Here is a 24,660-nt window from a genome sequence, read left to right on the forward strand (position 1 = left end):
TGCTCCCCCCTTTTGAGGAGCAAATCATTGCTGACTATTCTTTGAGTATGGACTTTCAACCAGCTGTTCACCCACTGTATAGTAATTTCATATTTCCCTAGTTTGCTTATGAGACTGTCACGTGGGACTGTGTCAAAAGCCTTACTAAAATCAAGATATGTTACGCCTACTTCTTCTCCCCTATCCACCAGGCCACTAACTCTGTCAAAGAATGAAATTACTTCTGTTCAGACCATTGTTTTAACAATGATGGAGGGATTTTCTCAAGCCTTACCAGCTTTCCACACTAATATCTGCATTAATTTTGGAGTCTCCCAAATCCTAAAATGAAGTTCACTTATATAGTAAATTTTCTTTGTGAAGCAAATGTCTCTCAGGATATCTGATTTTGAATGCAATATACATGCTCGAACCTTTGATTCTCCATAAAGCCTTATGTTACATGGAATAAGAAGGAATTTGAGTTAAAAGGAAACAAATGCAACAGACTCAGGATTTTTTCTGAGATGAAGCTACATCATTGAGGGGCAGGCGTACTGAGGAAAAGGTGACTGTTCTGCATTCCTTTCATGTACTGAAATTAGGATGAATTCATTGAAAGGTTTTAGTCTTAGGTCAGTATCCATTTTTGGAATACATTGTTTTTCTCACAAAATGTTCCATGTTTTGTTACTCCCTAGATCAGTACAAAACTACAACCATGATGAGAATGTGGCAGGATGGCACTATAACAGCACTGAAATTCACCTGCCAGCATTCAGGGCCCCATTTCATTTAGTGTGACTTGTATTCCTGAGAATGGAAAGTGCACTTTCTTTAACTTCCGGGACGCCTCCATTTTCTGTGGTCTCCCATCATGAAAGAGAGCTACTATTTATTTTCATTATGAAGTTGCAGGGTTGAACTTTACTGAAGCATCAAGTATTATACATCTTGGCTGAGTCCTAATTGACAGGGGAAAAATGCATTACCACATAGAAAGCCACTGTAACTTCTTTCCCACATCACATACATGCAGTGCAAACACATACACACTCATTGTGCAGACATCATATAGTCTAGTACACATTTGTATGGGTGGGTACAGCATACATATACAAAAGCTCCAGATGTGCTATTTATCTAGGTTAGTTGGCTGTTTCTTCTACAAGGCCAAGAAAAAAATTAATAATTTCTTTTACTGTTAAGGGGATTGGTCTTCCTCTCATATTTCAGAAAGGGGCTGGAAAGTAAAGGAAGCCAAACTTTTTCCTATTTAAGGTCAAAGCAAAGGAATGCCTGTGGCTCAGTTCTGTGCAGGGCCCGGTGCTGAAAGGGCAGGGAACAATTGATGGTGCTATTTTGAATTGATTTTTCTTTCCCCCCATTTTTATTTTTGCACATAGAGTCTCATGTCTAATATTTAGACATGATGAGCTTTGTGCAAAAAGTAACTTGGCTCATTCTTGCAGTGTTTCAACCCTCAATTACTTTGGCACAACAAGATGGTGAGTAATTCAAATTTCTTATGAGTTTATTTTTTATTTTAATCAATTCATCTTAATAGCACATAAGAAAATAGTATTCCCGAATCTCCCCAGGATACTTTTCCTTCACCCATTCAACAATATGAGATAGATAGATAATGTTTTTAGCTGAATACTATAATATGTAGATTACTAAGCAGAAGGTTCCTAAATATAAGAAATGTTTTGCTTTTCCTGTGTACATTTTTCTCTATTTAAGCTGCAGTTGTTCTTGTTCTTTCTGGTGTTCATATTATAAGCTCTGGAAAGTTTTTTTTGGGGGGGTAATGATTTTGTTTTGAATGCTAGCTCTATGTAGTCTGGAAGTTATTTGTCTCACGTAATAAGCCTGTGTTTCCAGCTGTTTGCTAGATTGCTCTTCTATACCATACAGTAAGTGCTCCTTTGGCACTGTAGGAATATGCTTTAAAGATTTTAGCCTATAGAAAAAAACCTTAGAAATTGTAACCAAGGTTGCTGAAACCATTTTTTGTAAAACTGCAGAAGGATATATCTGTCAGCTTGTTGAGTTTTTATTTTTCACACACAGCAAGTGGGTGAATGCATTCACTCTGCTAAAAGCTTTTCTATCACTCATCTGCAGGCTATTTCAAACTCTTAGAAGATCAATTAACAGCTAACTGATCTTCTCTGGGAGGTGTGCAATACAACAGATCACTGAAACAAAATGAACCTACAATATAGTGAAAAATTACTCTACACTCAATTTCAACTTAAAGTGACGATAACTATGATAGTTAACAGATGAGTTTCCATAAGAACACTTGTTGCTTTGGGGATCTGTACTATTCCCTAGACATTTTCATCATTATGTTTCATATCTTTTTTACTCTTAAGGTGTGAAATAATACTTTTGTCTTCTAAACGTGAAAGAGATGTTCATGCATGAAAGAAGCTAATAAAATAAATTATTTGATAAATGACAGCAAATTAATATAAAATGCAGAGCAGTCAAATGCAGCCAAACTTTTTATACACATACCCAGCCCTGGTCAAAAAAAAGAAACTATTAGAAATGATTACTTTAACAAATTGATGGCCAACTTGTCTGTGAAAGCAGAGCTAGAAAGCAACCTGTGCATCAGGGTTTACTATATTTCTAACAGGATGTTTGAGCAATGGAACAATTGGAGCCTAGGATGAATGTTTTTTTCATGAGCAAATCAGATATTATAATCTGTAACAAGGAAGTGCCCAAATGAGTTCCAAATGTCAATAAAAAGAATATTGCAAAGCCAGAGGAAATTTATGAAGTGGGGACTCTTCTCTGCTTACAACAACAAAATAAATTAACATGTTTTTTCACTGTAGATAATGGGATCCTTAGCCACCAACCACCCACAGTGAAAATAACCCTCAGTTTGATCTCCCTTTTCAAGAAAACCCTCCTGCATATCATCCCCTGACAAGACCCTTCCCCTCACTTCGGTTGTCCCCAGACTTTACTGTGTTACAAAACACATTTGTTCTAGTAATGGTCAATTTTGCACATAGAAAGAAACAGTTATGTCTAAGAAATGTTTGGCACATTCAAAGTGCATGGTATGGCAACATTTCCCTACTGGGCTAGTTTCCATATGGGTTAGAGAGAGATGGTTAGTTTGATGAAGTTGGTAAAACACCAGTCAATCAATTTGTAAATGCAACTGAAATTGAATATCTCTTTTTGGTTTTGCTCAGAATATAGAATACTGTTCTTACCCTGGAAAGTACTTTTCCACAAGGTTAAAAATCTATTCACTCTTTTGAAATTGCTCCTATTTCTTCTCCCACCCTGCATCCCAATGGACATACTCAAAAAATGAATAATACAAAGGTAATTCAGAGAGTTGACTATTAATATTGTTAATGCATGTACAGTGCATTGATGGGTTTGAGAGCTAATGTTTCCATGTCTGAAAAGAGAATTTCCAGACATGCTGAATTGCTGTCTCAAAAAGAATGTTTATATGGTTTGTATCAAAAGTAAGTCAATATAAAATTTTCCTTGGAAAACCTTGTCAGTAGACAAGCCTTGGCAAAGATATTAAGGAAGCTGCTGAGTATACAGTGTGTTCATAATAGTCAGATGTAGCTCTGGGCTATGAGTTTCTTAGTTTTTCTGTAATAACCGGAAAGGGAAGTTTAAACACAGTCTAAGACTGAACCTCTGCTCAGCTCAAGTTATGGATATTATGGAATATGAAATGTTCATTTACTAACACTAATCCAGGCTATACAATGTCTTGATAATCTAGCTAGAGTTCTTTATCTTGTGAAAAAAATTATTTTGCTAAAGATGGGCTAAACTTAGATTTTCTGATCTGTGTTAAAAGTTTCATCACTTTAAGATATGTTTGCAAACCTCTTTCATAATGAAGTGCCATCTAGTGACTGGTAGTTCTGCTTCACATGCAACAAATGAAGATTCAGAGTCAAGAAATGAATACTTAATATTCACATGTGTTACATTATTGAATCAGTGGTTTGGGAGCTATTTAATTATTCAAGGCCCAATTCTGCCACCCTTACATCGGGCAACATTTCCTGGCCTTTAAATAAATAATTATTATTATTATTATTATTAAATTATTGTTATTATTTATTTTAATATTATGAAACAGAAGTGTTGCATTCTGGCCAACTCTGTCCCAGAGTTACTTTAAATTTGAAAATAATTTGTGCAGCAAATTGTTGGTGTTGACAAATCTGAGACTAAAATCTTACTCCTGTGAATACAGTTCTTCTGGTCAGGTATGTACATGTTCCTGGAAAAGAGTCAAATTATAGAAATAATATTTAAATTACACATCTCTGAAAGAATTTATATACACCCATTTAAAGGTATTTTTAAATATATGGAACATAATAAAAGCTATTCTATCCTAAAAGCCCTGCCTCAAGCCACAAATATTCACCAATATAGGGTTACCAGATAGCACTGTGAAAAATGGGATAGGGGGTGGGAGATAATAGGCAGCTACATAAGAAAAAGTCCCAAAAAAATGGGACTGTCCCTTTAAAAATGGGACATATGGTCACCCTAATCAACATCAGAGGTGACTGAAGTTCACTGTAACACACAAACTTTGTTACTAGTACAGAAGTAACACACATGGTGTAGCAGGGAGTGAGAATAGTTTTTTCTGTGTTCCTATTGTGAAACCTGGTTTAAGAAAGACTGCTGCAAACATATTGGGTTACACCTATCCGAAGGCTCCTTTACACTGCCAGAGTGTGTAAAGGGGCTTCTGTGTCTATAAGAATCAGGGCCAAGAACTGAGTACAATTCCACTTCACTGTTATTATACCCGGCTTTCATTCCCTTGAGTAGTTCCTTAAAATGGCTTTCAAACTGTTACCCAGCCAACACTATTTCCCACCAGCCTTTGCTAGCAATATATCATCCATACCCACAATGACTATAAGGAGATTTTGGAGATCTAGGGCCTGATTGTTCTCTTATTTACACCCTGTAAATTGTGAGTAACTCCACTGGAATTATCAGAACTCCGCTACTGAAAAAGGAGCATGTCAGCAGAATCAGACCCTCTGCATCCTTCACAGCTAATTCTATGCTTCACGCTTATATTATAGTATAAATGCTGCCTCAACTATTTGCTACAGCAGCACACCTCTTTCTTGAGCAGGTGGACGTCTCCTAAACAATTTTTTGAGAATGATGTTTGATCTTTCATATTAATACAGTATTCCAAGTGGGCAGTTTTTAAAAAGTGGAATGTAGCCATCATAAATAGGTTGCAGTAATCAGTATGTTGTTGCTTCTGCACTAACTCTTCATTCTGAACATCTACATTTGATTAAATAGCTGCAAAAATAGTTTGTCTGTAATTATTTCTACAAAATAGCTTCAGTTTAAGATTATGCTTTTTTTAAACTGGAAAGTGTTAGAGCAGTAATGAAGAAATGGCATGAGTTCAGCAATACATTTTTGTGGTTTCTAGAAGAAGAGCAACATTCTTAGTGTTTGCCAGCATGCTACATGTGCATTTATTGTAGATTAATCCATTGAATTAGCTGGTGAAATGGAAACACTTCAGACAGTCAGCAATGTCTTTCTATCGCAGCTTTTGCCAACCCAGACATCTCCTCAAGGTTGCCATAGTGAAGATAAAAGCAGGGTTAGACTGAGACATGCCTGGTACCATCAGTGCAGGGCCACGGATAACTATACTATAGAGATAAACTGATCTATTTGGTGTTCAAATACAAGAGAACAGGTGTCTCGTATCCAAAGAAAATATACTTGGGTTTATACCAAGTACATCTTATCCATCGTTTAGCGAACATGAAGAAGATGAATACTAAAAGATAACAAAAAGGGAAGATAAGAAGGGCGGTAAGAAGCAGGTTTCTTTAGCTGAGCAAGTGAAAGGAAAGGCCAGTGGTATGGTTGTAAGAAAATTATTCTAGTGATCTTTATTAGACAGCAACAACATGCTGCCTTGTGGGACACAATCAATCTGAGCATGCTGCAAAGGCCATTACCTACTTGATGGGGCAAGGCCAGATGGCTATAGAAAAATAGTGGGAGATAGATATATTAGCTCCAGGCTAAACAAATCCCTGGTACCAGGTTAAGTGAAATGGAAGCTGCTCCAGGTCAATGAAGACACCTGGGGCCAATTAAGAACTTTCCAGAAGGCAGGGAGAATGCTATGTTGATTGGGACACCTGAAGCCAATCAGGGGCTGGTTGAAACTAGTTAAAAGCCTCCCAGCCCATCAGGTGGGTGTGCATGTCAGGAGCTGTGGGACGAAGTTGTGCTGTTGGAGAGGCTGAGTAGTACACACCATATCAGGCACAAGGAAGGAGGCCTTGAGGTAAGGGTGAAGTGGAGCTTGAGGAAGTGAGGGCTGCTGTGGGGGAAGTAACCCAGGGAATTGTACATGTCATGTTTCTAAAAGGTCAGCTACCATAGCTGATACTCCTAGAGTCCCTGGGCTGGAGCCCGGAGTAGAGAGTGGGCCCAGGCTCCCCCCCCCCACCACCTTTGCCCCCTGATTAATCACTGAGACTGGGAGACAACAGAGACTGTGCAAGGAAGGATAACTTCTCCTCACCTCCCTCGCTGGCTTATGATGAAAATGGCTCAGTAGACTGTGACCCTTGTCTCTAGAGAAAGAAGGGTTACATGGAGGGTCACAGTGAGCCTCTGAGGCTAGCAAAATCTGCCAGGACTCGCGGAACCCACGGAGGCAAGGACAGAGCTTTGTCACGCTACTCTACATGTTCTTTTGGATCCATTGTCTAAAAAAATGTCTCATAACTTTACTGAGAATTTTCTCAAATTGATCCAGCTCCCAAAACATTGTGGATAAAGAAACTGGCACCTTGATGTAATGCAGAGTGTGCCAAGGAGAACATGTGGCAGTGCACATCTGGCACCTGGATGTTTTAGCATGTGCTTTATGGCTACCAAATTTTAAACTAATGAATTGTTGAAACTTACAGTTTGAAATTAAAGTTCAGAAATGTGTACCTCTCTGGCAAGACTGTGTTTTGGAAGAGTGATGTGTGATTTGGAAAAATCTGAGCCTAAATTAAAGTCAGGGGAATCCAGCCCTTCAACCAAGTGTGCATGATTGTGTTACAATGTGATTTCTCAACACCATTTAGATCATACAGACATTAGTCTAATGGGAGTGAAACCATTTGATTTCTTTCATAATTTTCCATATTTTGTTTTTGAGTTGAGACCAAGGCTAAGCAAACTGATTTTTGAAAGGGCAGTGGAGTTGGAAACATCCACTGCTTTATTACAAAGGGAGGAAGCAGAGGTTCAGGGTGTTGTCCAGCGGCAGTAATATTATTGTTAACAGACTCAGTATTTGAGTCAGAGCTATAATACCCACGCTCCTCACAGAGTTACAAATCACAAGCAGATCCTCTGTTCTTTTCCAGTTGTTGTGAAGTTTTGGGTCTTGAATTAGACAAATGTTACTGCCTCTTGCCAAATGTTAGTTGTTGCCAGCCTTACACAGTTGTTGGCTTTAAACAATTCGCTTGATGCAGGAGAAAAAAGAGCAAGAATTAGCATCCTTTTTTTTTTCCCTGTGCCATACTGACATGGATATCTTATTCAATCTGGTGCCTGGAATGCTAACATGGGTTCAGTGCTTGTTATGGCTCACTATTGAATCACAGATATAATAAATAACTTGGGACACATCTGTTTTGGGACAGATATAATAAATAACTTGGAACACATCTGATAATCTGGAGACGATGATATGCATCATGGTTGGAGGCTGATGGAGGTTGTAACTAGCATTGCTGTTTCACCTACTAACGTGTGTTTGTGGACATTTAGTTCTTTCTATCTCTAACTCTGCATTTTGGTTTAACAGCTGTCTATTGAGAGAATGCAGAGCTCAGGCTGCCACGAGTGGTATTTGATAGCGCGGTGTGTTTTCTCAGGCTGGCAGGCAGCATGAACACTGTTGTTCTTGGATATCGTCTTATGACCGAACAGTAACCCAGTGACCCTGAGAAGAGCAACAATTGCAGCAGCCACTGAAATGATTGCATGCCCTTCCCAAAAAATCAGCTTGGGATAATGACTCTTCAAAACCTATGGTATTGGTGGTAGATCAATAGCTGGGTGTGTTAGCCATCTCATTTCCAGTGTTCTCTTATTGTTAAAAGAAAAGGAGTACTTGTGGCACCTTAGAGACTAACAAATTTATTTGAGCATAAGCTTTCGTGAACTACAGCTAACTTCATCGGATGCATTTGGTAGAAAATACAGTGGGGAGATTTATATACATACACAGAGAACATGAAATAATGGGTTTTATCATACACACTGTAAGGAGAGTGATCACTTAAGATCACTTAAGATGAGCCATCACCAGCAGCGGGGAGGAGGGAAGGAGGAAAACCTTTCATGGTGACAAGCAAGGTAGGCTATTTCCAGCAGTTAACAAGAACATCTGAGGAACAGTGGGGGGTGGGGTGGGGGGGAGAAATAACTTGGGGAAATAGTTGTACTTTGTGTAATGACTCATCCATTCCCAGTCTCTATTCAAGCCTAAGTTAATTGTATCCAGTTTGAAAATTAATTCCAATTCAGCAGTCTCTCGGTGGAGTCTGTTTTTGAAGTTTTTTTGTTGAAGGATAGCCACCTTTAGGTCTGTAATCAAGTGACCAGAGAGATTGAAGTGATCTCCGACTGGTTTTTGAATGTTATAATTCTTGACGTCTGATTTGTGTCCATTTATTCTTTTACGTAGAGACTGTCCAGTTTGACCAATGTACATGGCAGAGGGGCATTGCTGGCACATGATGGCATATATCACATTGGTAGATGCGCAGGTGAACAAGCCTCTGATAGTGTGGCTGATGTGACTAGGCCCTATGATGGTGTCCCCTGAATAGATATGTGGACAGAGTTAGCAACGGGCTTTGTTGCAAGAATAGGTTCCTGGGTTAGTGGTTCCATTTTCCACCAAATGCATCCGATGAAGTGAGCTGTAGCTCACGAAAGCTTATGCTCAAATAAATTTGTTAGTCTCTAAGGTGCCACAAGTACTCCTTTTCTTTTTGTGAATACAGACTAACACGGCTGCTACTCTGAAACCCCTCTTTTTGTTGTGTTTGATCATGAAACAAAGGGTCTGCTCCAGACTGCAAACAAAGGAAAAGAAGAAAATGGGTAACAAGAAGTTCAATGGCAAATGACTGTTGAGGGACTTGAGGTAACTAGATTAGATTCTGAGGTCGTTGTGGAAATGCAATGTGACATAGCAACATAAAGTTTGTCATCAGCGATACTTAGAAACTGCAGGTGCACCTTAAAGAAGCTGGAATAACATCAATGTTATTCATCCTGAAACTTGCCCCATGGTTTCTCCATGGCCCTAACCTCATTGCCATGCAGTATCCTTCGAGTGGTGGCTTAGTAAATTATACATTATAATACTTCACGTGGCTGAGGCTTCAACCAAGAGCCTGGTCCCAGGTGAAAGGATTACTAAACATCATCCACTGCCTGCTTATCCAAAGCCTCTATGAAAGTTTATAAACCTATAATCAGACAAGCATCTACATGGATACAACATTTAAATGAAAAATATATTTAATTCTCTAATATTCAAAAGCACTTTAATACTAGATCGCAAAATGTTATCTTTGACAGCTACTATTTCTTATATAGCACATTAAAAGTGCAGTTAAAGACTAATTTCTGGACTTTCTAGTTTTGATCTTTGGCAGCTACCACAATTAAGTTAACCTAGCTTAGTTTTTTTTTAAAAAATGCATGATTTTTAACAATATTTTAACCTTAAAATAGTTGCAAGAATACTACATCAATCTATCTCTCATCCCAGGCATTTGTCATAATAATAATATATCCTATACAAAACATTCCTGATGATTAAATATGGAGTTGAATTCTATAGTGCATGGAGTAAATCTTGAAGTCCTACTGAATAGCTATGCAAATTTTACTCAAGCAAAACTCTCTTTGTCCAGATGGTCTTTTGCCGGAATAAAGAATGAAACATTCTCTAAAGACTTCAGAATTTGCCCCATTCCCCCACCCGCTAAGGTTAAGGACAATTATTGTTTGTTTGTATACAGTAGTCAGCATACTCCCTTCCACAGACACAAATGAAAGGGACTTAACATACTTGAAATCCTTCTTAGGGAGTGGGGTGAGAGGCTATTTCTCTGATACTGTGCCCAAAAATACTTAGGTTGGCCCTTTGTGCAAGAGTTCTGAAGGGTTTTGTGGACAAAGTTACTGTTAGAGGAGGTTGAACAGGGGACCACAGGCACTTTTCACAGCTCCATTCCATGCTTAATGCAGGATTTTCATCCATAATTCTCACTGGAATTAACGCTACTTAAGGTAGCACTAATACCCATGGTATCCTCTCTGTATTCTAATACAGAGCAGCCCCAAGGTGACAGACCGCACCTCTCCTTCAGTGGCCGTGCTACTAGAGGGGATGGGAGCAAGGCACATAAGGCTTTGTTTCCCAGGAAACACTGTCAGGGAATCCTCACAGATTTTTCTGGCTGTCCCTTCATGTGGTCCAGGCTCAGAAGCTGCCTGGTTTGGTAGAAGGAGACTCCAGTTTTAGACATGTTTTTAATGTTTAGGGGTTAATTTTCCTTTGTGTATGTCTCCTTTGTGTCATTGACATCGTAAAAGAAATGGAAATAGTTCCCAGAGATGATGCCTTGGTCCGACTTTCTCGGCTGCTAGATGGTGCATAGAGGGAGACTGCAGCAAGAACACACGTTAGAGCAGTCCTTAGGCTACAGTACATGAGACCAAATATTCATTTATCTTTTAGAACAAACCGTGTTTCATAAGAACAGCTATCTTCACTTCATAACTCTTCTCACTTAAAACAAAATCCAACCTCCCCCAGGCACTCCTTTTTTTATTTCAGTACTAATCCTGCTGGCTCTAAGTTTCCAGAGCTGGAAACTTTGCCTGTTTCATGTCAAAATGACAATGGAAAACATGATATAACCAGTCAAACAACAATCGTTTGTTAAGTTAAGTTAGGGTGAACTTCAGACACTGGGACTTCTGGCTGTGTTTAGTGAAAATACATCAGAGGAGATTCTTTTCAGATTAGCTAAGAAACCACTTCCATTTTCCATGATTTTCTCAAGTGCTGTAGTTTTATAAATGAAATATAAGAATGAGACTGAAAATGACATGCACTGTAATAATACCTGCACTTTTTACGTACTTTGTTTCACACAAATGTTCTGTGAAAAGATGTTTGCCAGGGGACTGAATCACACACAAGGCATTAAACAACCTAACAATATTACTTTAAAGTAATTATGTTTATTGTAAGGTAGAACGTAGCCTCCTACTTTGAAGGCAAGTGTACATTGTGGCCAAAGAGGCACACAGCACAACCCACAAAGTGGGATGCAAATGTAGCTTTAAGGCCTGAGCTGGCTGTGTGCATCAAACTGCCAACAGCTCCAAGACACCAATTTTGCAACTGGAGATCACCAGTCTGGAGGCAGCCCCTGCCTGACTGCCTTTCCCCATCAATGTTCCCTACATCAGCAGCTGGAGGATGTTGTAGATGCTACTACTATGATTCTGTGTTGTCAGAGGATTCCCTCTTCCTTGGAGTGATATTTCGATGGCCATCTGTGCCAGCTTTAGGTCTAGTATCTTCCAGCAGTCCAGTGCAACGTGGTATCACGGGAGTATGGATGCCTATTTTCAGTAGTAGATATTAAGGACTGAGTTGTGGCTGGAAGCTACATTCCAGGGTAATGCACTATTGGAGCTCCTAGCAACAATGGTTTTTTCTTCCACTCTGGCCATAACTTGCTCCCACTGAAGTCAAACTCTCATTGACCAATGGGTGCATTATCACCCTCTCTTGTGAATATCTCTTGGTTTTCATCCTCTATTTTTTTCTTCCTGATGTTTTCTCTTTGGTAGAGATGTGTGAACAAAATTGCAGCTCTTCTTTCAAAAAACATAACAGAAACAATTGCTCACTTGCACACAGTTAATGAAAAATATAGGAGGGACGCTTCATTGTTACTTTGCAGTTCAGTGTAGCTATTACATTGAACACCAAAGAAACAATGAACTACACTGCCCGTGTTTTCCTTGAACTATGTGCATGTGAACACAGCTATTGTGCTCTTTGGAATCACTCTAATATTAGTGAGAGGCTCTTTTTGACTATTTGTCTATCAATCTATGTTAGGATATCCTGCTTGTTCTGTACAGACTCACTGTGATTGCATGCCAGTTGTTTTATGGAAGGATGGTCACCTGAAAGGAAACAAAAAGGCTATTGTAGTGGGAATTACAGATATTTGAGCATAGTAATTTAAAATCAGCTCAGATGTTTGTAAAATCTGTACACAGTACTTTCAACCTACTGTCCTTTTGGATGCTGCCAGGGTGATCATCTGTATAATAGCCCCCTTTTTAGGAAGACTCAAATAATCTATAGAGAAATTTAAATCCAACTGCATCTTTTCAGGTTAGATTAGCTGAAGAAAGCAAAGTTGCTATAGGCTTGTTTCTATTCAAAATATCCACTTTTCCAGTTTTCACAGATCCAGCCCTTGAATTCACGTTTTTCTAACATCCTTAACTGTAGGGGGATTGAAGTCAGCAACAATGCTTATGCCTCCCTTAGACACCAGCACTCACTAGCAATACCAGGCTTCCTGCATCATACCCTCTTACTAGCAATAGGACAGGTATTAGTTAAGAAAAAGGATTTGAAATACTTAGAAGCCAGCAGCTGAAAAACAATGTAGCAAATTTATAGTTAACAGATGGTCCAAAAATTGGAAATGCCTTTGCCAACTGTAATAAAACAGCTACAATGGTTTGCTTTGTTAACTTTATAATTTTGACATAATAGTGTTGTAACCAAAACAGAGTTTTACAGCTAGCTATTTAATCTTGACTAGAAGAGATTCAAGGGAAAACTCTAGACACTGCCATACATATCCACTAAGAGTCCAAAATATGTACAGAGGCAGGTGATGTCCTGTTCGTACAGAATCACATCGTACACTGACCTGTTGCATTTCTGAAGCCTTACAGATACTTGTAATTTATTTGCAGTCACGGATATGATTCCTTTCTATGGACAGGTTTCAGAGTAGCAGTATTAGTCTGTATTTGCAAAAAGAAAAGGAGTAATTGTGGCACCTTAGAGACTAACAAGTTTATTTGAGCATAAGCTTTCATGAGCTACAGCTCACTTCATCGGAAAGCTTATGCTCAAATAAATTTGTTAGTCTCTTAGGTGCCACAATTACTCCTTTTCTTTCTATGGACAGTGTGTTGGACCTCTTTTTAATACATCATTTGAATATAAAGTACAAGAGCCAAATTCTCCACTGATTTACGACCCATGTCAATTCATTGAAGTCAATGAAATTGCACAGGGCATTATGTTAGTGCAGACCCCTGCTGCTTTATTCATCTCTGATATACTTCATCAAAGTCAGCAGAATTACATTAGGACTGAATTTGCCTATTGTATCTGAAAATGTAAATTGTTTTACCATGTACTGCACAGCACTGAAACATTTCCCATCTGCTGACATCTCTTGAGAAAAGCATTGAACTAAGGTTCTTCCAGGCAGATCTAAGAAACAGCCACTAAGTAAAATATTTAGCCCTCTCATTTGGTTAGAAAATATAATTTTTCATGCCTCATTTTGGATTTTAATTACTTGATACAAATTGCTTAGTTATGACCAGCAAAGCTAATTAATAAAAAATTGGAAATAATATTTGTTCTGTTTCACAAGTTCAGGTTTAAACTTTTAAATTGTAATAATTGGATCCTTCAAGCCTCTTAGTGCACTTTGAATAAAGTGGGAGCTGAGGCCCCTCTCCCCAACCCCCAAGAAAAAAAGTCCTGTTTAAAATCTTTCCAGTGATTCCTGCTTGTAGATAGGTAAAAAATATCACAAGAACAGACTTTCTTGCAGTATTATGGCCTATCCATTTGTGGTCCTTAGGTACAGAGGTACAAGGTAATGAAATACATTTTTAAAGTTACCAGAGCTTTTTGAAATGCCCAAGAACAGGTGGTTTTGAATTTGAGGTTAAGATTTTTTAGTTTATTTTTTTGGCAGAGGGAGCTTCTGAAATAATCCGATCAAGTTTAATTATTCTTAGTAATTATGTGCACCTCCCTATTGTTCATCTGTAAAAAGACTTTCTACCAGCCTAATACATACTAAGGGGTAAAACTGAGTATTCTTTTAGGACTTGTTTTGTTAGGGACTCTGAATGTTAACTTTCATTAACTTTAAAGTTCAGTGCATGGAGAGGATATGCAACTGGGACGGTATGAAAAAATGGATTTTGGAAATTGGTATGGGTAGGTCAACTGCTGTAGTTCTCACTTACACAAAACTTCTAGTCAAGTCTTAAGGATTTGGCCAACAATTAATTTCAAATTTGTATATGTGTATTATAAGAGGGACGCTAAAATGATCTTTAGGGTAGGAGGATGAAAAGAAGCTTTGTATATTTTGATGTTTCCTCCTTCTCCTTTTCCCCCCTGTATCCCCCCCACACCATAAAAAACACCCTGTTTATTCATCAGCCGACAACAAGTTCATCATTACAATTAGCATATTTTTGTTTTTAGCTAGTACCAGGGCTGATTACATGTTAGGGCAAAAGCTGATCCATAAAATCCGTTGCAGTCACATCAGGGCTTTGAGCTTGCATCAGTTTGAGAATCTGTTCCAATCCATGATTGTATAACTGAAAATCAAGTGATTTCAGCCTGCTTTTTAAAGTCACTGTCACAGGGTCATGTGACAAAATCACAGTAATGTGGGAACATAGAGACTTGAAAAAATCTCATAGACATTTACCCGTGTTAGGAAGAGAAACTGAAATATTATGCTATTGTCTCCACATAAGAAATACAACATATGAAAGTAGAATATCACTCTTATCCACTGTGCTTCTTGTTCTTATGCAATCAATAGCTCTTATTTAAGGATTTGATCTCCATGGTTCTGAGAGCCCTCAATTTCCACTGAAATAAAAAAGAGTTCAGGGCAATAAAAAATTGGAAATAATATTTGTTCTGTTTCACAAGTTCATGTTTAAGCTTTTAAATTGTAACAATTGGACCCTGTCCTTCAAGTCTCTTAGTGCACTTTGAATGCAGAGTGATTGATGCATCGGCAGTCGATTTAGTGGGTCTAGTGAAGACCCGCCAAATCCACCACAAATCACTCTCCCGTCGACTCCTGTACTCCACCTGAACAAGATGCGCAAGGGGAGTCAATGAGAGAGCGTCTCCACTCGACATAGCATAGCGTGGACCCCGCTGTAAGTACATCTAAGTACATCAATTTCAGCTACGTTATTCACGTAGCTGAAGTTGATGTACTTAGATCGATCTCCCTCCATAGTGTAGACATGGCCTGAGCATAAGAACGAAGGCATTCTAAATTTTACTGAGCAACAAATTGTAATCTGATGATTATAACACACATCTTGAGTTCTAAGAAACAAAAGAGTAACAATAGCTTAAACTGCAAACATTTGCACTGATTGAAGGCTTGAAAGGGAAAAGAGACAGATGGGGTGGATCTCAAAAGGGAGAACGTTAGTTCCATGATATGCAATTCTTACCCCTGAGCAAGTAGATGTCCTTTGGTCTCCATTGTGCATTGTCATGGAAGTGGGATGCTGTGTGCATCTTCTCACTGGGGTAAGATCCCATCTCAAACTCATGAGGGTATAGCAGCATTATTAGCACTATTTTGTACTACTCCCCCTCCTCACTGTGCACCTCTGTTGTGGGGTGAGGGGCTAGGACAGCAGCTGGCAGGGGATCCATCAGCACAGGGCTAAATAGAACCATTTTGGAAGAGTCCAGAGAGTAATGGGAAGACACTGGCCCTCCATCCAAATGTCCAGGCTTTGTGTGGGTGTCCTAAGATACCCCTCTCCTTCCTCTTCCCCCTCCCTCCCTCGGATCTCAAGACAACTGTGTGCTTATAGAAATTAGCCCCTTTCCCACTCCATGTAGTGGCTAACAGCCTCCTTCCTGTTCCAATGGGATTCTCTAAGGAAAGATCACAAGATGAACCTAATTGATTTTCCTAGCCTGTGTGTGGGGTTCTTTTGCATGAGGATGACCTGGACCTAAATCAGCTGATAATGTTCACTAGTAAGCTGACATCAGAACTTATTGCTCTGGAAATCATAACTGTGTTGTAAAAAGAATATTATTCCTTTAGGTGTGGAATAATGGGCAGGCACAGATGGACTCTTTAGTCATCAAGCAGATGTCTTCTTGTTGTAATTATCCTTACTAGCTGAGAGAAAGGGAAGAGAAATACTAGTTGTAGGCCCAGTCCTGCAGTCCACCTTCAGGCTACATGCTTGTAGGATCACAATTCATAGATGATAGAATTGCTTATAAATAGCAACTTTATGTATTGGAGGGTTGGGTTTTTCCCCCATATTATACCAGCTAATCATTAATTTAGGACTAGCTTCTGCCACACTTACTCATAATAAGTTGTGCCTTACTCTGTGGAAACTCCAATTGAAGCCAATGGGACCACTTACAGAATTAAGATACTGCTCAGTGTGTGTGAGAATGGAAAAGTCTGATCCTAAATTAATGAGTAACTGTACAATATGAAAAACAATGGAAAAATTACTATTTATAACATCAACTTAGATCAATTTTCTGAAAGCAGCATCTCTTTCTACTCTCAGAAATTGCTCCTCTAATTAACTGTGTGCAATTCCTAGCACTTCACTATCTAAATGCTTGAAAATGGCCTAATCCTGGACCTCATTGGTAGGAAGAATCTTCCTTGTCCAGCAGGAGGGGGGAAAAGGGAAAAAGCTGGGAAGCAACCATCCATATTTTCCCCTTTTCCAATCACAACCCTCTGTCTCACCTGTTTCTCTGTGCTGGAACAGTGTGTTGCAGGGTAACTCCCACATAACTTCTACTCACAGTGACGTGGTCAGGGATATGTGCTGTCTCCTGTCTGTAGATGGTTTGCAGATCTTCTTCTTACTCTTCCCTACTAGGATGACTCCCCTTAGGACTGCTTAACAGGGTGCATAGCCAATTTATGCAGTGTGCTTAGACTTACTTGCATAGGATTAGGCCCTCAATTCTTTATTCTTCTCACAACAAAAACTGATTTCAGTAAAATCCTATATGTGAACTGTCAGAAGGCCTATCTTTACTATTGCAAATGTTAAGGTGTATCTGTATGCTACACATCCTACAGCGTTCAAAGACATGCTAACCTCTTAGCCCCTTCCAAAATCCCAACCTAAGTGAATTGCCCGAAGTCACACAGACAGTTTGTGGCAGAATCTACAACTCCTAACTCCCAATCCTATGCTTTAAACAATTTCCCTCTATGAAGTACATCCCTACCGTTTATAGCATATCCGCTTGTATACTTGGGAGAATGTGTCTTATCAAAATGGATTAAATTATAGAAGATGACCATCTGAGGGCAATTAAAGTTGAGATAATGTCTGTAGGTCTTTTGTTAAAAAAATCCCATCTAGTTAAAACATTTCTCTGCTTATTTCTCCATCTCTAGTTATAAGTCCTATGAAACAGAAAGTGTTTCAGACTTCTCCTGTACTTAGCACTTATCTAATTGCACAAAGTTCAAAACAGCTTAAAAATTTCTCGCCCAGCAAGCCAATGAGTTCATTATGAGAGCCCACTTTTTCCGTTACTGATCTTAGCATAGAATGAGCATGTTTGCTTTTCTTATAAACATCATCATCATCATCATAACAGTCTGAGAGTCCATACCATTTGCTACAAGGTAGGCATTTTGGCATTCTGCTTTTGTGTTCAGTAAGTGGAAAGGAATGCTGTTTCAAAAGCTGGGATGATAAAACTTGTTAATGTTCCCATAAATCTATTCCAGAACATAGAAGAACTACAAAATCTTCCCTCTATATTAAATAACTTCTTTCCTTTCTACTTTAGCCACATTTTCAATCAACATTGTTTTACATTGAGGAAATACCTAATAAATAGAGCATTTTAAAAGAATGATAAAAGCAATGTTAGAATTAGCTACTTTAAGTAGCGTGTAGATTAGATTTAGGTTTAGTGTCCCAAAATAGGTGAGAAATAAGAAAACATATATTACAAACACTTAAGGAGAGACTTAAGGGGAGCATCTGAGGGCCCTGACCCAAAGTCCATTGAAGTCATTGGAAAGACTCTCCTTGACTTCAGTGGGGTTTGGATCAGGCCCAAGGAATTTAGGAGCAAATGTCCCATTGAAAGTCAAAGGGTCCTGTACTCCTAAGTCCCTTAGGTGCTATTAAAATCTTCCCTCGCCCACTTTATGGCCTCAGTCTAATTCCCCTTAAAATAGTAGGAAAGGTTCCTATTGACTTCAGTGAGCTTTGGATCAGACCCTAACAGAATAGACTTTTTCAATTTAGTTTCCCCACCCATGATCGAAAGCCCTTATGTAAGGTACTGGCTTTTGTGTACATGGATGACTGACTGCCCTCTACAAGTATATCTTCACTGCAAAAAAAAAAAATTGTGTGTTCTTAACTTGGGTTTACTGATCCACCTTAGCTAACCTTAACTCCGGTTAAACCAGCTGTGATTACACAGCAACTCAGCTTTTCACTCAGGTCAGCAGCTTGTGCTAAAGCCTACAGGGGAACCTGGAGTTGAATTTGGATGGATGGAATCACACCTGCTCAGATGTTCTTGGTTTTCTCACCCTCTATTAACTGGTCTGAAATCAAGTTATAAATCCTGCTACTAATGCAGCTACTGGAGATTTCACTTCATCCAAAGAGGAGAAAGTCTGTGGTTTTGGAGAATAAATGTAGATATTTCCCCCCTTTCATATATATGTGGTTAGCTGAGGATCAGAGTGTCTGAGTAAACGTAAAGCAAAAAATGACAACATGAAAGGCCAGTTCCTAAGGCCGTTGAATTCAATAGCAAAATTTCCCCGTCCTCAGAGAAATCAGGGTTATATCCCATATCACAGCAGTCTTCTCTCCACAAGAGGATGTCCAGATATGCTTTCCTACTATAGTTATCTGAACCCATCCTTATATCAGCCGGATTGGATCCTTTGAGAGCAACATGGAGTATTTCCTGTCAACAGTGCCTGTTCTGCCTCCACCCTGCTGCTAGCCTGGTTAGCAAATAGGAATTTTGGACTCCAGATCAAAACCAATGTATGAGACAGGATAACATGTTGTGATTTCAGTGCTGGGGGAAAGCCTAGCTACTGCAAAGCATACAAATCTTTAAGATCTGAACACTTAGGAAATGTTGCACAAAAACTCTGAAAGTACATAAATTTTACAACAGAAAACTATTTTGTAAAATGTCTTTCAGATGTTCAAGGATTTATTATTTATTTACACAATTGCTGGCAAGCCATCATAGTCATTCTCAAAGAACTGAAGTTGTTTAAAGCCATTACAACTAGTGCTTTGAGAACTGGGATCAGATCTGTTATTGGCTATTTGTTCTTGATACTTTATGAAATCTTAGTCTTTATATATACAAGTAAAAACCAGCAAGAATCTCTGGTTAAGACAAATATTTGACTATTTCAACCACAAGTTTAAAACTAGACGAGTCAGCCTCTTTCATATCCTTATTATTTTTATGTATCGCTTGTGAATGTTTTAGCACAGATCAGCTTTCCAGACTATTCTGGAGCTGTCTTTTAGTCTTTATGTGTAATGGATGATGCATTATGTCATAGCATGCTGACACACAGATCTACATCTGAGTATCCCTGGGGTGTCTTGAACAGGCTAAATCAACCCAGATGTAATTTTCCTCTGGAAAACCTATTTAATACTTTCATTCTGCCAAAAGCCTCAAAGATTTGTTCTGCAGTTCTTTCAGCTTATTTCTTAACTGATTTAATGAAATCCAGAAAGTTTGAAGCAAGTACGAAAGTCATCATAGCCAGATGTCTGTGTGCTCTATTCTTCTTTCTGTTAAATCATGCCATCTACTGTACAATAAAAGAATGACAATGTTACAAGACTGTTCAGTGAAATCAGGTTTATTTATTACCATTAAATTATCTCAGTCATTTTATAAGACAATTGAAATTCCTTTGATTTTCATTGATACAATTTAATTTCATTGAGGAAAAAATGAAAACCATGTTTTACTAATTATGAAAAATTGTGTTTTGGGACAAAGCCCTATTTTGTGGTAGCTGTTGAGAATAGCTGATTTGAAAACGGGAATTTTTCCACCAACAGTGATAGGCTATGCTAACTATGGGCCCTATCCTGCTCTCCACTGGAGCTGGGCCATTAAGTTCAGTGGGAACGGGAGCAGGCCTTATAAATTTCTGAGGCAAAAGTAGCAAAACAATGTTGTAATGTAATAGGATTTGAGAAAATCTGGAGCTGTGAAAATGTGAATCCTTGCACTTAACTTCCTGGAGAATATGAAAGTGATATTCTTGAGCAAGTGTAGTTAAACACAAGCAGCAGTAGGCAAAAAGCAGACAAATAGGTGTATTTGGAGCTGAAAATCTCAACCTTAAAAAGGTGAAGTCAACAAAGACATTTTAAAATGCTTAGTTTTATATTTTATATATATAAATGTGGGTGCATGCATGTATATATGCTCATGCACAAATATATACACATTTATACATTCACAATGGCGCACATGCACTCATCAGCACAATGTCTTTTAGCTATGGATAATGATATTTTTATTAAACAGTCCTGGGTAAATTATGGTTTGCCCTGTGCAGTGAACTAGAGTAAGAGAAAGGGCCCATTCCTTTCCCACAGCAAGGTGGCATAGGAAGCCTATACTATAGCTACAGAGACAGGAGGTACAAAGATGGGGTGAACAGCTCTGGAAGGGAGTATGTCTCTGCTCTCTATGCCCACCAGGCTATGCTGTGGGGCAGATCTGGCTATCCCTTTAAAGAGTATAGCAAGATCTGCTCTTCACTCTGCTCTCCCTGGTGCCTGGGGAAGGGAGGGGGAAATTATGCCTCATTTGGGCATTGTTCCTCCAGATAGCACGCGCGCACACACACACACATACACGCATCAGACAGTGACCCACCTGCTTGACCTCACGAGCACTTAGCAGAGGCAACCCTGAGCCCCTTGCATGAGTCATTAGTAATACCGTAGAATGGCTTTCATTACAGAATGCTACTCTTCTTGATTTTAAAATACACATTAACCCTTGCCTAGCGATGAAATGTTGTCAGCCAGTGGTCTTCTGAGAAAGCAACGAGTTCACCATTGCCCACTGGAAAATGTTTTGTTTTTTTCATTAACAACCAATTATGAATGAGCTCATTTATCAAAACATTTCTTATGGAAACATTCAGCAATTATCTAAGAGAATACCAGTTTTTTCCCTTTGTGGCTGACTGTAATGTCCTGATGGAATTGGCTCCTACAATGTTAGATGTGGGAATCCAGGCAGCTATTTTAGAAGCTTAGAACAAAAAAACTTATTTAGCTACATATAATGCTCAAAGGAGCTGTTTAAAACTAAAGCAAAGTGGCCATCTTGGATTTCTTCTGTGAGACAAGAGAATTCAAGCAATTGCTTTACTTTTTTGTTTTATTTCAGGGATTTTGCGAGGTAGGGCTCAGGTCGCTTTAAATTTAGTCAACAAAATGCCTAAGTGGTGAGGGCCGGAGGGGGCAGAGGGGCTGGTGGTATCTGATGAAGTAGGCGCATCTAACAGACAATGGACAGGGCAATGCACAATAACAAAGGTTGAACATCCCTGATGCTCAGGCATAGGTTTCACTAGGAAAAGTAAAACTGGGGAGAAAAGGAGCTACTGAGCTGGGAGAGGTGGAGGTAATAACCAGCTCATGAAATGATGTAGCTGTCAGTAAATAACAATGTAAGACTCAATATAATTTAACTTCCACCCTGAAATAACAGATCAAGAATGCCCCTGTCCAGATAGTAGCCCCGGTACCATATTCATGGTAGCCCAAATAATAATCTGAAAATTTTCACTCCTTTCTAAGCAGAGAAGCATCCCACATGAAATCCTTCCAAGTAGGACTTATCATGGTCCAAAGTGGAGGGAGGGCTTCCCTCCCTTAGCCACCTTGTTCGCTCGGTTCATCTGGCATCTCAACTGTTCTTAGCCAAGAAGAGAAATAATATCTGTCACCAGATGAGAACAATTGATTGGTGTGAAGAGACTGGGAGCTCCTGCTCAACCACAAGGAAGCACTCTTCTGCGGGGCATAGGAACACTACAGATGCTCTGATCAAGAACTCACTTGACTTTGAAAATTTGCCAGGCATATAAGATACTCAGGTCCTTGATCAATGCTATTATAGTGCTTCAAGTCATAATGAAAGATGATAGCAATAATAAGAGTTTTTGCCTCAATAACCCCATTGCCACTACAAAAAAAATCATGACCTTACCTTTGCCTTAATGTTTATGTTTAATAAATGCTTCCAGTTTATATATGTCTTTATCTGTCATCAGTAAAGATCATGACTGCAGGAAGAATTTGCATTGTATCAGTGCCATCACTTAAAAAAATAATATAACTGTGCTTGAATCCTGCTTTACTGTAAGCCCAAGGGGATTCAGATGGAAATTTGTAACATTACTGTTGAATCAAAACCATCTAGTCCAGCCTTTGTAGCTTCATGCAACATCTGATGACTTGTGGTGGGGGAGTGAGAAAGCAGAAGGAATGTAGGGTAGAAAGAAACTATGGAGACAAGAATAAGAGGGAGAAAGACAGACATTAAAGAAGATGGAGGGAGTTAAGGGAGTGGCAAAAATGCACAGGAGGGAAAGAGAAACTCCAGACGGGAACTGGAGGGAGGAGAGACAGATCAAGGTGGGTGGGCAGTAATTGAGAACAGAGAGTACACTGGGATACAAGCGAGGATGGAGAGGTATGGGGGAAAGAGAGAGGGCAGATGGGGTAGGAATAGAAGTTGACATAAACTCTGGCTCAGTCTTTCACTCACTGCGACATTTGATGCTATTCTAAGTTGTCCATGTGACATCGGTGATACTTCAAGGGCACACCTATGAAATATATTTTTAAAAATATTTCTGGAGTCCTTATCAAATCTGTTGAGAAAGTAGCATAAGAGGTTGATGAATACTAGTAAAGTTATGTAGACACACACACTTTTTGTATTGATGAACATTTAAAATGGTCATGTGGGGTTAGTTTGGATTTATGATAAATGTAGCGCTAAGTAAGTACGGAAAGTTGTTATTGAAAACAGGAGTTCTAAGGCAAAAGCAGACAGGCCTTTGCTGTAACAATACTTGAGGGCAACCATTACAGGAAATAAATAAAATGAAATACCTTACGTCACTGATAGGGATTTCCAGCTGGGCTTTCTATGTTGTTGATAGAATATTATGACTAAAGCTATGTGCATAATTTGTAACCAATAATCTCTCCAGATACTACAATTACAGGGACTGTATGAGTGCACAGACAGATAATTAACTTATTTTTGTATTTGTGAAATGGCTTAATTTGGAAAGACTGTGAATGACATGAACAGTTTTTAAAGCAAGAAACTCCATTTTTAAAGCAAAAATGTTCCTTGTTTTTTTCCATACACAAACTTTCCTGGAACTAAAGAAAGTTTCACTTATTTGCTGCAGTGAAGATGGATATTCATTTTAAAAACTCTCCTGAACCCAACCTACCAAGTGCGTTAAACCAGTGTGTGGACTGTATGTCATTTTCAATGTGTGTGGAGATTAGAGATTTGTTCTTTTTACTGCAGATCTTTGTGTATGCATGAGTGCGCACATGCACTAAAGTGAATAGTTTAACACTTTGGACACATTCTCCTATTTATTGGTGCTGTGGCGCTCTATTGCAGATTATACAATCGTTCTGCCCAGGGGACCTGATCCAAAGGCTACTGAAGTCAACAGACTCTGAATGGCTTCAGTTGTTTTTGGATTAGGCCCATAGATCTTCCATTGATTTCAGTGGGATTATCACCTGCAGATCCAGTGCAGACTTTGCATTTCCCAAAGAAGATCTTTAGGGAGGTTGGAGGAGAGGAGAATTTTGCCCCTTGTCATTAATGAGACATGTTTAAAACAAAACCTCCAGTTTTCATTTTCATTTTCAAAATCCCATTTGAAGTATTACTGAGCATTGGTGGTTGCTACACATCTTACATTTTCTTTCATTCCTTTTCCAGTTATAGGGGCATGTACACATCTTGGGCAAGTGTATGCTGACAGGGATGTTTGGAAACCAGAACCATGCCAAATCTGTGTGTGCGACTCAGGATCTGTTCTCTGTGATGACATCATCTGTGATGATCAGGAATTAGACTGTCCCAACCCAGAGATTCCATTTGGAGAGTGTTGTCCTGTTTGTCCACAGCTAACGTCACCTCCTGAAAGAGTAAGTGTAAACCGTTTATTTGAGACATGAATTGTCCTTAATCCACATTTACCCAAATAATTTGTCCATCCGTACAATTATGTACTTTAAGTACTCTTTATTCAGCCTTTAATATCTGACAACTGTTAAGGATGGGCAAACCACTTTGGATGAAATGAGAACTAACCTAAACCTTCACTAAAACTTAACCAACCCTTTATTAAA

At 38.9% G+C, this 24,660-nt stretch overlaps 1 protein-coding gene across 1 annotated transcript in view; it reads left to right on the forward strand.

Moving 5' to 3' along the window:
- Positions 1-1,261: 1,261 nt before the first annotated feature.
- COL3A1 (collagen type III alpha 1 chain) overlaps positions 1,262-24,660 on the forward strand; it is a 67,436-nt gene continuing 44,037 nt past the window's right edge. The window contains 2 exon segments of the mRNA XM_038421736.2: positions 1,262-1,487; positions 24,248-24,456. Coding sequence (XP_038277664.1) covers positions 1,409-1,487; positions 24,248-24,456 — 288 coding nt within the window. The 5' untranslated portion in view covers positions 1,262-1,408.

Source organism: Dermochelys coriacea, chromosome 11 (genome assembly GCF_009764565.3).
Source record: "Dermochelys coriacea isolate rDerCor1 chromosome 11, rDerCor1.pri.v4, whole genome shotgun sequence".
In the NCBI taxonomy this organism is placed as follows: Eukaryota; Metazoa; Chordata; order Testudines; family Dermochelyidae; genus Dermochelys; species Dermochelys coriacea.